At 39.7% G+C, this 15,124-nt stretch overlaps 1 protein-coding gene across 1 annotated transcript; it reads left to right on the forward strand.

Moving 5' to 3' along the window:
• Window positions 1-4,179: 4,179 nt before the first annotated feature.
• Window positions 4,180-9,858, forward strand: NSMCE2 (non-SMC element 2, MMS21 homolog (S. cerevisiae)). The gene is made up of 4 exons (XM_009702916.1): window positions 4,180-4,318; window positions 5,728-5,828; window positions 6,143-6,249; window positions 9,468-9,858. Exons 1-4 carry the CDS (start codon window positions 4,180-4,182, stop codon window positions 9,625-9,627), a joined length of 507 nt encoding a protein of 168 aa, XP_009701218.1. The 3' UTR covers window positions 9,628-9,858.
• The last annotated feature ends 5,266 nt before the right edge of the window (window positions 9,859-15,124 follow it).

The following is a 15,124-nucleotide window of genomic DNA, read 5'->3' on the forward strand; positions in this document are numbered from 1 at the left end:
CTAAAACAGGAAGAATATTTCAATTTGGAATAGTGTATTTTAAAACGCCTGTAGCTTAGTGGGACAAAATAGTGTAAAATATGCGAGTGCTGTGAATTTGATGGCATTAAAGGAGTTTTTAGAGGATTGTTGCTTAGTGCAGGATACTGTCCTTTCCTTCCCCACTCTTATTATGTAAAGGAACTAACAATTTGCTAATTTGTTCAGCTAATTTGTTCAACTAATTTGTCTTTCATACTCCAGGAAAATCAGAATGGCTTATATTTACAGCATTGTAATTTTTTTTTTGGATTGACCAAATGCATGTCTACGTACTTCTTACACACATATGTGTAAAACAGGGCACATACAAGGGACTTGTCAGTAAATTACCAGCAAATTGCTTGGCCTGGGCAGGAGCGAGTAAATTTGCAATTGCAATCTGGAGCAATATGTTAGAGGCCACCTTCCTTAGATCAAGTTGTCTATTGCAACACCAGCAAGTAATCAAATTGTAATGTACTTTAATGCAAAGCCTAGTTTGGCTTGGTTGGCAAATTAAACTATCACATGCCTCTGGCAAAAGCAGGAAGCCTTTGAACTGTTTGACTGCAGCTGTAGCTTGCACACCTTATTTTCCCTCTTAAAAATCAAATTAAACTATAACCTGCAGCCTCTGCGGTAAGTTTCAAGGAAAATTAAACTGTTGCTAACCTTTCTAGCAAAGATAACTGTCTCTGATCAAGCTGAAAAGTCCAGGCCCAAATTCCCCTCTCCAAGTTCAGACAAATTCATTGGAGGAAAACTCCAGGGCTTATTAAGTACAAAGATATTACCTCTGACTCAGGAAGTCCTTGGCCACAGATTGCTAGAGACTGGGAGCGTTTGCCAAGAAGGTATTACTCTGTGCTTCCCCTCTTCTTTCACTCCTCCTACAGCATTTACTGCGGATCTGTCCTGGGGACAGGACACTGGACAGTTGCTCTGGTCTGCCTCTCCGGATGTGAAGTCTCACCCGAATTCAGAGCACTAATGGGTACGCTGACCTACTCGTAAGCGTTGCCCATGGTGGTCTCAGCAGTGTGTTTCGTGGAAAGCAGTGTTTGGGCTCATTCCCTCCTTTATACTTGCCCTCAGACCTTCCTCACTCTATGCTAGCAGTGGCCCAGACTCCTTCTGACTCTTAGAATACAACTTTGGATGTGATGGTGTCCTTCACCTCCCCCACTTTTCATTATTTTCTGTGTCCTGCTGGCAGGAACACTTGGCATTTGACTTGCCCTCATAACATTCATGTTTTTCTTGGAGCTCTCAGAGATAGCATTTTTCCCAGCCTGGATGAGTTGCTGTTATTTCTATTGAGTCAGCAGTACAATAGACCCTCTTGCGAGCCAAGACCTTGTCTGTCTAGTGGCTCAGGCTTACAAAGACTCGATCCTGCATGCTTAACGTTACCCTTTGATTTCCAGGATTAGTGTCTGACTGATGGCAGGTGAGAAGGCAGAACAGTGCAGCACAAAAGGAAAGAAATCAATTAAGTTTACATTGCAACATGTACTCACTCAGGGCCAGGTTAGAGCAACAGGAATTGGGTAGTTGGCACTGGAAGCAGTGGGCAGACAGCAGTCTATCTCTCATAGAAGTGACAGTGACAACAGAGAGGATCTTTCCTCTAATGCTTTTTAATATGTATACTACCCATGCTTAATATAGTTCACAATATAGCAGTTAATGTCTCCGCACTATGGTTTTCATATTATTAAAAGCTGGGTTAAAAGTTCTCAGTCTCTCTCAACAGAGTAGGTAAAACCTCAGCTGAGGTGTACTAGTCACATTTTTATCAAGAGATGAAAGTGATAGAGATATAAAGCACTACCAGCTTTTAATTAAAATTGAATAAGTAAAAAACAGTTGGCAGTTGCAAAATTCATTATGATGTGTTACCAAAAATAGATACCTTTATGAGAATGCAGTTTTATTACAACAGTGGGCACTAATTAGTTGTAAACATCATTGCTGAGATAGCCAGATAGAAACTGTGTTAGTAATACTCGTAACAGGTTTCAATTGGCTGGAACGGAAAACTAGAAACTCTTAAGGCTCTTAAAACTCTCAAACTACCAAAATAGATGTATGTACTTCTGTTACTTAAGGCAACATCTGAATTTCAGGAACAATAACTTAGTGTTTTCTGCATCTGTTTTTAATTTGCCAGGAAAACTTGACTTTACAAAAATGTAACCTGACTTCACTGAAATATGTGTGACCCGGTGTTTTTATTTCTTCTTTCTATAGAATAGTCAGACTTGCAAGTTAGATCCTCCAAACTTTTATACATTTCATTTGCTAAAAAATCCCTTTGACTTAATAAAATGTCTTCTAATATGAGTTTACAGGTATAGATCTACAGTTTAGAGCATCTTACTGACCAGTTCGGGATGTATGTGCGTCCTGCGTAATTTCTGCAAAATTTACTGCAATTGATAAAAGTTATTTTCCTCTCTCCTCCTGTAATGTAGAACATCAAGCAATGACAACAAATCTGTGGGTGGTTTATCTGATTTATGCTAATTTGCTATGACATGTTTGAGGCATCACTTGCATCATCCCAGTCTTGCATATTTATTATTAAAAATATTAGCTGCTTATGAAAAGGGAATATTTTAAATAAATATTCATTTTTGCTGTGATAACCTCTTGAAACCAGGGCCCCAATCTGGTAGACTGCATACAAAATCGTTGCAAATGAAGTGCAACCTGAAGTGTTTTAAGATAAGCTTGCAGCAAGAGGACGATGTGAATCCAGGAAGATTAATATATCCCACCTACAAGGAGTGGGTCTCAACTCATGGAATTTCAACCATTAAACATGCAGCATCTAAATCACCTCCAAAGCCAGCATGAGAAAGAGGTAAACCCAGCCTGTGATTTAACTCACATAATTTAGAGACCTGAGGCCTTCAGGGGAGAATCAAGCACCAGTACCCAACCTTAAGCTCATATTTTCAAACTTGGATGCTTCAACAATCTCCTAAATTCTTGTGTCAGTACCTAAGTAAGCACACACAGAAGTGATGAGTGAAGCGGTGACTCCTTAGCAAAGTCAGAAGGTGCTGCGCGAGATGAAGAGTCTTTCAGAAGAGGCCTAACTTGGAGTGCTGAGCTTTAAAAGTAAAAACACAAGCACAAGCCCCACATTTTAAAACTTTATCCACCTTCCTTGGCATCTACATGTTGATTTTAAAAAAATAAATTCATCCTTTGTAAACAATCACCTGTCCTAGATCTTGCTAGTACTGCTTTGTTCTAACTTCACTGACTGGCGTGATGTGCTGGTACACTGGAACCACATGCCAAATTCATGAGTTGAAACAAAATACAACATAGAAAAATGTGAGTTTCTAGATGTTTTCGGCAGGAAACATTACAGCTGCAGTATGTCAAAATTTGCAGATACATGAATTTAAGGAAATTCTGAATCTCTTGTTCGTTGTTGGCATTACTCATAGGAAAAAAATCAGTATGGTATTTAAATAAAACAGCTCATGCCAAAGCTGGAACCTACCAGTATTTGCAATATTGTTTAGCCTTGCTGTCTCAGTGGGTTTTCACCCATTGCCTTGTATTTCAAAAGCTTTGTTAAAACCCCCCACTTTTTCCCCCCAAAAGTGGTATTTTCTTCAAAATACTATGTGTTTATGATAGAATAAACCTTACATATGAGCAAACTAAGAATAATATGTGGCAGGTTTTCTTTTCTGAAAATTGGTAACAGATGCAAGTCTCTTTCTGATGTCTGTACCATTGCAGTTTCGCTATTTACAGTTAAATTGTACCCAGTTTTTCCTTGTGATTTGCAAGTGTTTACTTTTGTTCGTGAGTCAGTATCTGATGAAGGTATGTTAATATTCTTGGAGATTAAAGCCTTAAAATTATTATTGACATTGGACATCTGAGCTCCTTTTCCCCCTGAATCCACACCCTATTGATTGAATGAGGCCTTAGTAACAGAAACAGAAATACCCTTGATGCTTGCCTGAGCATTGCCTAAGTATTTGCAGGAGTACCTAGGTCAGAAACGTCCCTGAATGCTTGGAAAACTCTTGGTATATTGGAATGGAGAGAAGGGCAAGCTCTGTTAAGGAGGAAGGAAAAATATGCAAGTAAAACCAGCGTACTGAGAGCTGCTGTGGTGGAGCGATGGCTGCAATACCGACGCCAGGAGGACCTCAACCAGAGATGTGCTGGCTCACATGGCCGTGTGCTTGGTCTAGACTGGGTGTGAGAGACTGTGATTGCTCCAAGAGTGATCTCTGCTGTTATCATCCGGAAGGTGATGGTATTATACAGGCATGCAGGACCATAAGTTAGGAAACACTTAGCAGATGTGGAAGACCGAATACCAGGGATGCAAAGATGCAAAGATCGGCTGACAGTGTGCAATAGCAGCAAAGGGAACCAAGTCTGACACTGTGTAGAAGGCAAATCATGAAGTAACTCTAAACCCTCCGTGTTTGCTTGTGTTTCTCACTGCCCCTTGGCAGTCGAAGCCCACACAGGCCACTGAAGGATTTCATCCTCTCCGAACCCTGTGTTGCTACATTGCAAACTAGCTTGTGCAGCTAGAGAGAAAAATGTTCTGTTCAGCTTGGGACACCTTGAGGACTACACCCCAGGGCACTGCTGCAAAAACATTGCAGAACTGCCCCAAAGGAATGGAAAGATATGGCAGGTGTTAAGTTTGCTATTATTGCCAGATAAGATTTAAAGATAAACAAATGCATTCAACTAAAAGCCTAGAGTCACAATAACAGCGCAAAGTTAGGAAAAGATAAAATAACATGTATACATTTCTGAAGCAATATATATCCTCCTTAGCTGCTCCTGTGTCTCAGCTTTTGACTGTGGCTAATTAGTTTCTGTGTGGAACCCTGGGCTGGTGTGCCCCTGGGTACGCAGAGTTGCTTACACCTCGCCTTCTTCTTCTAGTAAAGGTCGGGACCTGCATCTTCTCTAGCTCAAAGTGGTGATTTCTTCTTGTTTGTCTGCCCCTCATTCCCTGGCATTGGGCCATCAGGTGTTTTCTGGGAGATTTCAGTATTTCATTCTGCCCCTCCTCCTTAAGTTTACTTCAATAATGTTTCTATTGTCCATCTCAAATAACACTTTCTTGGCTTTTGTTTTTCACTAATTATAGTCTTGCTAAAATACAGCGGCATCACTTTACAAACGATGCATTATGATAAATAGTACAAATTCCTTTTAAAGTATATACTGTGTATGCAGGCTATATAGCAAGGCCATTTATGACATTCAAACACAAACTGATCTTGAGGGTAGGACTGCCAAATCTGCAAAAGCTCCACCTCATCCTTTGCTAGATTTTGGGGGCTCATCTGCACGTTACTGGGTTTTGGTGAACTTGAACAGAGAATACCAAAGGCTTTGCATATATTTAGGCCAGCTTGCTTTCCTTCCCAGCCCTCCTTTCTAGCATTGGCTATAAATAGCCACAAATGCATATACACAAAAGTGGTTACCATTGAAAAATCCACATTTTCTAACAGAGACTATAGTACAGTATTTTTTCTGCAGTATCTTGTTCAGGCAGTGGAACAGAAATATGTTGTGGCATCTTAGATATCACTGTGAGATAATGCTTGGCAAATGCTGGATTTTATTTGCTTATTTTAAGTATTGGCTATCTATATAAATATTAAATGAAAATTGTCTTGTTTCCCATTATAGTTTGTCATCAATCAGATAATGATAATGAGGCCATTGAACAAATCGATGAAGATATAGCCGTGACTCAGAGTCAGATGAACTTTATTTGTCCCATTACACAGGTATGCTATCACTGCTACTATAAGTGATTGGGAAATAGGTATTTCATATTCTTCATTGGATTGTTTATTACAAATCTGCAATACTTGTTAAAAATCAGGCAGTATAAATTACAAGCATTATCAGAGAAGAGCAACATTGCTTGGGGAAAAAACACACGTGAGGAGGAATGCAAAAACAGGACCTGACCCCATAATTTGAGTGGAGTGCCATGTATGAATGGCAAACACACTTCCTGCTGTTTTACAGAAAATCTTGTAAGAAGCATTTTCATGGGCATTATCAGTGCCTTTAAATCAAACTTTATTGATTACAGGTGAAAATGAAGAGGCCAGTTCGAAACAAAGTCTGTGGACATACTTATGAAGAAGATGCCATTCTAAAAATTATCCAGACTCGAAAGCAGCAAAAGAAAAAAGTCCGGTAAGCTAACAAGAATGTGTAGAAAAGCTATTTGCTTTGCTGTGTAAGTGGAATTTTACTCCACTTGTTCTAGGAAATGTGTTTGCATTGGCAAGGCTGCAGGAAGTAATACCTCAGTGTCTGCCCAAGTCAGTCTTCTGATTAGTACTCTACACATGAAGGAGCTTTTCTTTTTAATGAAGACAATGTGTAAGGAAATATTCAGGAAGTGTGTGGGCAAGTTACAGCTACTCATGATACCTGCACAGCAGAAGCAAAGAAATTTCGTATAGCCATAAACAACAAAGAGAAACTTCAGCTTCTTAAAATTTATTTGCTCATTTTCTTCCCACTGCTTGTTTAGCACACCCTGAAGTTAATGAAAAAAAAATAAACGTCTCCTCTGTGGACCCTCTTTTGCAGTTATATTCCAATACAACTGAGAAATACTAAAACACTTAAATGAGTGTTAAAATGAGAAATATTAAAACACAACTTTTTAGGTAGTACAGAGTTTAAGAATGATCAGACAGAGCATTAAGAATGAACAGACAGGATTGTGCAGTTCCTACTACGATGCAATTAAATAATTCTTACTTTATATCATCAAATCAGCCTGCCATTTTCCACACAGGACATATTTTTTTGAATGAAAAGATGTAACAGTTGAATTTTTAAACCTGAAATTCTGCCCGGTAAGTTTCAAATTTAGGATGGTTTTGATTTTTTGAAAAAAAAAAAAAAGAAAATGACTCAGACACTTTTTAGAGCAAGTTTAGAGGTCATATCATTTCATCATTACTTTCACATTTGTTTTTATATCATATATGCTAGAGCCTCATGCTTTGGGGTTGATGACCTCATGGAAACTTACCAGTTGTAGACTTTTTAATAAATGTGCAGTTTGCACATGCTCAGGGAGGTTTGTCAGAGACTAGCAACCTGATTTCCCCACAGATTATGCCACAGACAGCTTACTTCCTCCATCCGTTACTCTTGCATTTGTTAGACTCTACAAACTCCTCCATAGGGGATACAAAGGTGGAGCAGGACTTCTTATTCCATGCTCCTTCCTGGATACAGGAAAGCACTGCTGTGAAATCAAGCATCAGTTGGGATGTCCAGCCACTACCTTAGTGTCAAGACAGCTCAAAGAGCAAGATGGAGGTACCCTTACCTGTGTTATGAGGTCTAGTGGAGTGGGTGCAATATCCTGGGAATAACAAACCAGCAAGATGGTTGGAAAGAAACTTGACTGGAAAAATGAATGGGAATTGGGAAATAGCTCACAAGTTGGAGAGAAGAAAGTGAGTGCTCTGGAGGATAGGGACAGGCTAGGAAGCGTGTGCTCAACAGCCCAAAACCACGACAAAAATACTTTCTGCAATACAGAACTGAATTTAGGATGTTCATATCTAAATATTTCTCTGTGTTGTTAAATCCATCAGGAAATTGTCACGGTAGTAGAGTTTGTTGTGGTGGATCAAAAGTTTCAGCACTGCTGAAAAATTAATAGGGTCAGGTGACTGAATTTTATTTTACCTTTTAAGAAATTAAAGACTTAGATAAATTCTAGAGTAAAAAAAAATCATGCAAGCTGTACAACACCTAGCTTTAAAAGCTACCTCGTACCCAAACTGGAGTTATTTGTGCAGTCTGAATACTGGCAGTTCTTAATTTTGAGCTTTTAGCTTACAACCTTACCATTTTTACAGCAATTACTCCAGTATGCTAGAAAAGCACACACACAGCAATAACTTGGCTTCACTGTAACTAAATTAAGAAAGACTACTTGGTTTTCTCTGCCCAGTCTCACTGACCTGCTGTAATTTTAACCTTCCTTGTAAAAATGCAGTCAGTTTTGAAAAACCATAGTCTGCTGTGGTGGGAAGACAGGCCAGTTGATGCAACAGGTTCCCCATTTGAGTACCCCATTCTCGTGGTGTTGCTACTTGACTGCGCTCCTGCCAGAAATATTCAAGTGGAAGCAGGTGCCTTGATAGAGCTGAGGGGATCATCTCTGTCCTGACTCTGAAATCAAAGCTGTTGCTCACTCTGGAGTTACAGAAGTGGCTCTTTCCTCACACATACTTTCCAGTTTGAATCCATGAGATCCCTTCGGTGCACTTGGCAGCACAGTAGCTGAATGTCAGCTCTTCAGCTGACGTACACACAGCCACCAGGTTTGTGCTGAGAGACTTGCCATAGACTCCTTCAGGCAACTCTTACGTGTCTCAGTTTGCTCACTATTTTCCACTGCCTGAAAGGACATACTGATACTTTAAGCTTACAGAAAATGTGGGAAGCTTTCTGAGCACTTGTTACTCATTAATCTGGCAAGCTATTGCTCTAGTAAGGTGATAAATGGGAAAACTGAGGCACAGAGCAATTAAGTGACTTATCCATGACAAACACAGTCAGCTGTGGACAAATCATGAGTAAAAGCTGTGAGTAGTGAGTGTAAGTTCAGCACCTCAGACAAAAGTTACTCCTACTAGAGGGAAAATTCAGGAAAAGTGTTGTTTCTGACTACAGGTACCATCTGTGCATGTTTGGGCCACTGCCAAAGGAAAATGACCTTTAGCCCCTGAATATCTTTCACCCTGCTGTCTTTATCTGTCTATTTCAAGTAGTTGTAAGACATTTTTTATCTGATTATCATTTAGAGGCTATTAATTTGACTCCATCTCTCCTTTCTATGCTTCCTTAGTTCATAGAAGGCCAGGTAAATTTTTACACGAATTAGATAGTCCACTGATTCACCAGTCAGTCTTTGCAAGTCTCATTCTCTTTTATCTATTTCCCTAGAAATTAATTTCCCTATTTATCTATCAGTGAAGATTATACATCTCCACTGCAGATTAATAAGGTAAGAGGTGTTTACGTGCAGTTTGTAGAGGACTGCAAAGAGAGAAAGCAACACAGAAAGTTGTCAATGCAATGCTAGTATCGTTGCTGATGCAGGCAGCTTGTGTACATGAAGAAAGAGAGTGATCTACAGGTGAGACACTCCTCCTCTCGATGTGTTCCTTCCTTCCTTCAGCTGTTGATTCCCACCAGTTCAGATAAATGGATTCATTTTTCCCCACAGAGAGCTGGTGAGGAGGAAAAGAGGTAACGAGGAACTGACACAGTGAATCCCAGATAAATACAATAAACTAGCAGATGTTATGTAAAAGCCTATATCTGAAAAATACAATTCTTCCAATGTAATGGAGTCTCTCTTTTCTTTTTAACAGATGCCCTAAAATTGGCTGTAGCCATGCTGATGTAAAAGGATCAGATCTTGTGCCAGATGAAGCACTTAAAAGAGCGATTGACAGTAAGAATAAACAAAGCTGGTCAACACTGGAGAATTCAGCTGGATATGCTGCTGCCACAGAGAAAATTTGTTGTTAGAGGTCTTGTGAGATAAGCTGCTGATTGTAAGTAGGTTGTGTAACTGATTGTTATTTAAAGTGTTTCATTTATAGGCAAAGTTGAAGGTCTCAGCTGTAACTGAAAGCATTTTTTTAACTGCCAAATATGAGGAATTCCAGTTGAACTTGTTTGGCTTTTTTTTAACCTGCCTGAAATTCTAAAATCTTGCATTTGATAAATAAAACATGTTTTGCAGCATTTAACCTTCCTTGTCAGTGTGCTAATTTTTTCAGCGTATTGGAGATGCAGATTCTGCTGGCATGTAATAGCAAGTGCTTTGCTCAATATTGCAGGTAGTTCTGTTACTGTCTCTGTAACTGCTGGGAATATTCAGAGTAGGGCACTCTGACCCAAGGATTTACCCAAGTCATGCATCCTGCTTGGGAGCACATCCATGTTTTGATAGAAGCCTCAGGAAACCTTAATAGAGCTTAATTTGCAGGACGTGCTGCGCATCTATACTTTGCATGTGGAACACAAAATTACCACTCAGCTTTGAGGATCTTGGCCTTGTTTTTATAATTTTTGAACACTCTGCCCTAACTTAGGCTTTTCTTTTGAGGTTCAGAAGCTTTTATTTCATGCTTTTTGTGTTTGAAAGCCCCATGGGGCTTTACCTTAATATTGTAGATTAGGGGACTACAACTATTTACAAATATATTCCAATAACTTATTTATAGATAATAGAAATATATTGTAACCATATGCCTTGAACTGAAAAGCAGTTAACCTCATTTTATATAGGCTTCAGGTATCTGTGCATTTGGGCACAGATCCAAAAAAGGACTTAAACTTTGTGACACTCTGTGTTTATTAAGTAAATTGATCTGAACATATCTAGCAGATAAAGCACTATATATATGAATTAGAAATAGCCATAGGTAAAAGGAGCTGCCTGGTGGTCAGATGGCAATTATCTCTTGCCACATGTGAAGCAGAAAATATACAAGTTTCTCTGAGCTTTGGGATCCTTACTGGGTTAAATGGTATTTTCCTAGGTCATTTTTCTGAATTTACAATCTGACGTTTAGTCTAAAATGTAGCTAAGGTACCTAAATGCTAAGCTTTTTCTGGGTTACTGTTTGCTGACAGTTTTCCTTTCATAGACCATTATTAACCCCAATTGTGCTTAAGAGTGCAAACCACTTCAAACTGAAATTGTTATTGTAATTGAAGAATGTTAATCTGCAAGCTGATTTCATAGCTAAAAAAGAGAACTGAGCCAATATTATGTGCACTGAGCTTTTGTGTTCAAAACACTTCATGGGAATCAGCTGGGTAATTTTCATAACGTGGTCTAACCCCAAAGGTCCATCTTTTCAAAACTCAGCAGTGATCATGAGTGCCTCTGTCTGTGGAAGCCCAGCTGAAACAGCTGGAAGAGACTGGGGGACAGTTGAGCAGTATGTACTTGTTTGTATTTTTATTTGTAAAAATCAGGTCCCTTTTAAGACATCTCAGGTCTCAAACCTATAGTTTTTAAGGTAGGTCACCGATTTTCAGTTAAATAGCGCAAGGGAGGATGTTAACTATAGCGTTTGTCCAAAAAAAAAAAAAAAAGTGCAGGGGGATCTCCTAAACTGTTCATAGCTTTTGGTTTCATCTCTACATTTGTGGTTAAATTTACTCCAGCACCATTTATAAGCAGAACACTCAGAAACAGAAACTTGCGTTGGTTAAACAATCTGCAGTTTCTGACAGTGGTGCATTAACGTTGTCCTCATGGATCTAATTCAATCCCTAGTGGTAATCAGTCTCCCAGGTTTTCAGATGCAAGGATGTACATACATTTTACACGGCCGCAGCGTCGCACTGCAACTTTAGTTTGTGTAGGTGTCTGGATGCTTGAGTGTGCTAAATTATACCCAGATCAATTCGTACCGACAAACTGGTGGCAGCAGGTTTGGTTTGCTACCTGTGGTGTTTGTACCAGTATACCCTTAGATAGCTGCAGTTCCTGATATGGTCATTACCCTCATGTTCCAATGAGTAATGCTATTAGGCAGATTGCTGTCTTGGTTACACCTTGTTGTCGTACATTAAGGAGAGAGGCTTGACCCATAGCAGTGCTGGTGGCCCTCGTGGAAGCTGCACTCAATCTGTCTCTGTGTTAGCTAATCCACAGGTAACAATGTGAACTGCCTGCTTAAGATGACGCAGCTGGGAGACAAAACAAACAAATCTGAAGCAACAGTGTAAAAGAAGAGAACAAATAGTCAAGCACTCACTTACTGCCATTCGAAGTGGAAAGGTATTTTTGAATGTTCACATTCCTACCTCAAAATACATGATCTTCCCTCTCTCCTTTGCTAGCCTAAGCCAGGCAGCATCAGTGGATCAGAGAGCCTGAATAGCAAGTGCAAGTGCAGCCTAAATGCTGAAATCCTTCTCAGTCTTCAGCTGAAAGAAACAGACTGATTTTTGGCAGCACTTACCTGCTTAATTTTAATAATAATCACGTATGAGGTGAAGAGGCATGTGTATTTAAATAGAGGCAGGTTTCTTTCTTCTATCATCAGAGATACCTCTTTTCAAGTATGGCCACAGCCATATTATCCAGAAAAAGACAAACACTCATGCGCTTATGTCAGGATTGCTGACGAGAGTCCTTGAGTCCCATCAAAATCAGTGATGCACCACATAGATTCAACTGCTAGAGAAAACTGCCTGTATTTACTGAAATCAGTGAAGTTCTCCCCGAAATGTTTGGCATTTCTGAATTTAAAATATATCATAACATCCAAGGAATCCTAGTAGAATGAATGATTTTTTTTTTTCTCTGAACCTGGAATTTGAGCCATTCTGTTGATTTTTGATGGCTGGCTCTCTCTTGTTGTTGATTCTTACAAGTAATTTTCCTTCTGAAATGGAAAGATTAGAGACTTGGTCATTAGCACGAATTGCAGCTGGCACTGTACTACGTGGAAGGACAGAATTGGGGAAGGCTTCTGTGCCTGTCAGCTGACCTGATGGAAGTTATAAACCGCTACTGATTCACTGGGGTGGCTGTAGTTACTGGCAGCTCTTTGCTCTTTCATTTGCGAAGTTTGGGGTTTGCTATGCAGTTGTGACCTCTCTGTTCCCCTATGTCCCATGTCCCCCATAAACTCCACTCTGGATAGAAGTAGCTTGAAAGAGTTAAAGAATAAAAATAAGTGTCTGTGATGAATAAGCTGATCTGTATGATTCATAGAAGTGGAAACTCAACAGCAGTTAAACCTTCAAATATTAATCTGTTTTGGCTATAAGATATCATATGTAAACAGGCATATGTTAACAGTTCACAGGGTAATTTGTGTCTCATTGTTTGACGTCAGAAATTTTGCAACAATATTTAAGGAAAGAAACTCGGAGGTGAGGTGTTTTTTTTTCCTTTTCCTTAAGGGATGCTTTACAAATGCAGCAAACCTCAATGTAGCTGAGAAGGATCTGTCACTGAAACCTGGTGAGAATCTGTCTCTGCCAGAGAACAGAAGTTCCACATAGAATTTTGAGTGATTAAAGAAACATCTAATCAAACATTAAAATAAAGAAAAGGCAAGAGAGATCCATATGCAACAGCTTTCAGTGGTACCCTGAGACGCGAGCCATTAGCACACCTCTCTCACTTGAACAGATTCTCCCCATGAAGCAGAATTCTCCATTTTACAACTACAGACTGAAGTTTTCAAATCAGTTGAGCCATGATGTGTAAAGATAAAAACTAATCAGGCAGGCATCTCATGGAAGATTTAGCACACTTGTGCTAAAAAGAGTGCACATTCCTCTGAATCAAGGACATATTCATCATTACTGCTCTGGAGCTGTGATCTTATTCATTCTAGAAGAATCAAAAAGACTAGTCTAAGTCAGTGCTCCCTTGAGAAATACCCGGAGCAAAAGTAGGGGCTGCAGGAAGTGATACCAATGACTCAACAGCCAGGGCCAACACACTGCCTTATTTTAGACAATGTCCTCTTGGACATACTCATGTTTCCTCATGAGTGGCTGATGACAAAGGTCTTACCTACATGTGGTCACAAGTACCTCATGATTGTTTTCTGAAGAATAGCTCTAGTATTGTGGGCAAAACTAGCTTAGAATTCACTGTACAACTGGATTAACTTCCACTGCCTTATCAAGTGAATGTTAATCTCCACCTTCCCTAAAAATCTCCATGTATGGATCCCTGGGTACTCTGTGGTCCATTAACTGAACATTTCCATAATGGATAGGGCAGGGCTCTGTTATACAGTGAAGAAGATGCACCTAGGAAAGAGGCTTCCTGGAGTGGAAAATGTTAGGATATCCCAAGGACAGGTCTTCCTTTCTCTTGCTACAGCCAAAGCCTTAAGCTGATGGCTCCTCACTACAAGTACAGACTAGTACTGACTGCAAATTCCAAGTCTTCCATAAATAATGATTTATTTTCGGGGCATAAAGTACTAACTGTTAATACATATTATTTCAAACACACGACGTGGTCACAGCAGTGCTCAGAGGAGAATCCTATGTATAGGTGCCAGCAGATTCTAGGCTGCCAGCCAGTAACTATAAGAAGTAAAAACATTAGATCAATTGTTAAGCAAGTAAAATTCTGGAATGCATGTACATCGTACAGTGGATACCCATGTATGTGCTTAGCCTCTTGACACATGAGTAATCTCAGCGACTTCACAGGACTGCAGCAACATACAGAAAACAGTGTGTTTCGTCATTTCAGAATGCTGCAGAAAATGCTGTGGTGGGCTGAGAAGAGAGCCTGCCTCACTCGCTTATTCTGATGTTAGTCCAGACCCGAAGACAGAGCTTGAAAGCACGCACATGAATTGAATTGCATGAGAAGCTCACCAAAGGAAGTGTTTGCTTGTAAACTCCGTATGAATAGGATCTTCTCTGACCGCAAGGGAAATGGAGAGACACTCATTCACTGTCCGCTTGTGCAATCAACTTCTGAAGTAAAAACAGGATTTGAGGTTTAAAACCTGAACCTTCACACGTCTTTCAAGCAACAGAAGAAGCTTTCATGCTGTTAAGTCCGCAAAGGAAAAAAGTCAGGAGGTGTGCTGCTCATGAGACTCCTTGGATTTGATAATAACTGGCTTATCAAAAGGGAGTTATTTAGAGTTCCTAGCAACAGCAACCCTCAGAGCAGCTTCTGTGTGGGCTTGAGGGGAGACATCTGAACACCATTACGTTGCACTTCTTTTGATGTCACTATGTGCTCGTCATGTGTTTTATATCTTAACAGGGAATCTGCCGCTGAGTTCCACAGTGTGTAAGGATGATTGTGGGTTTATCACAGATGCCATTCCCGCTATAAAAAAACATTACTTTTAAGTTCTTTATCACCTGGCTGCACAACTACTTTTAGAGCCCTGTCTGTGCAGGGTGATTCTGTACACTAGTAGATTATGGACAACCTGCTAGTTTTAAATTGCTAGCTTTCAATCTAGCAGTAGTTTAAGCTCCTTTACATGGCTTGATATAACTTGTA

Source organism: Cariama cristata, unplaced genomic scaffold (genome assembly GCF_000690535.1).
Source record: "Cariama cristata isolate BGI_N322 unplaced genomic scaffold, ASM69053v1 scaffold10066, whole genome shotgun sequence".
NCBI classification, from domain to species: Eukaryota; Metazoa; Chordata; class Aves; order Cariamiformes; family Cariamidae; genus Cariama; species Cariama cristata.

What these genes read in the sequence shown, in the direction of transcription:
- NSMCE2 (XM_009702916.1), top strand. Translation starts at nt 4,180, where the DNA reads ATGGCTGCAATACCGACGCCAGGAGGACCTCAACCAGAGATGTGCTGG. An exon ending in TTATCATCCGGAAGGTGATG is followed by an intron (nt 4,319 to 5,727) that starts GTATTATACAGG and finishes TTCCCATTATAG; the next exon opens with TTTGTCATCAATCAGATAAT. An exon ending in CAGCAAAAGAAAAAAGTCCG is followed by an intron (nt 6,250 to 9,467) that starts GTAAGCTAACAA and finishes TCTTTTTAACAG; the next exon opens with ATGCCCTAAAATTGGCTGTA.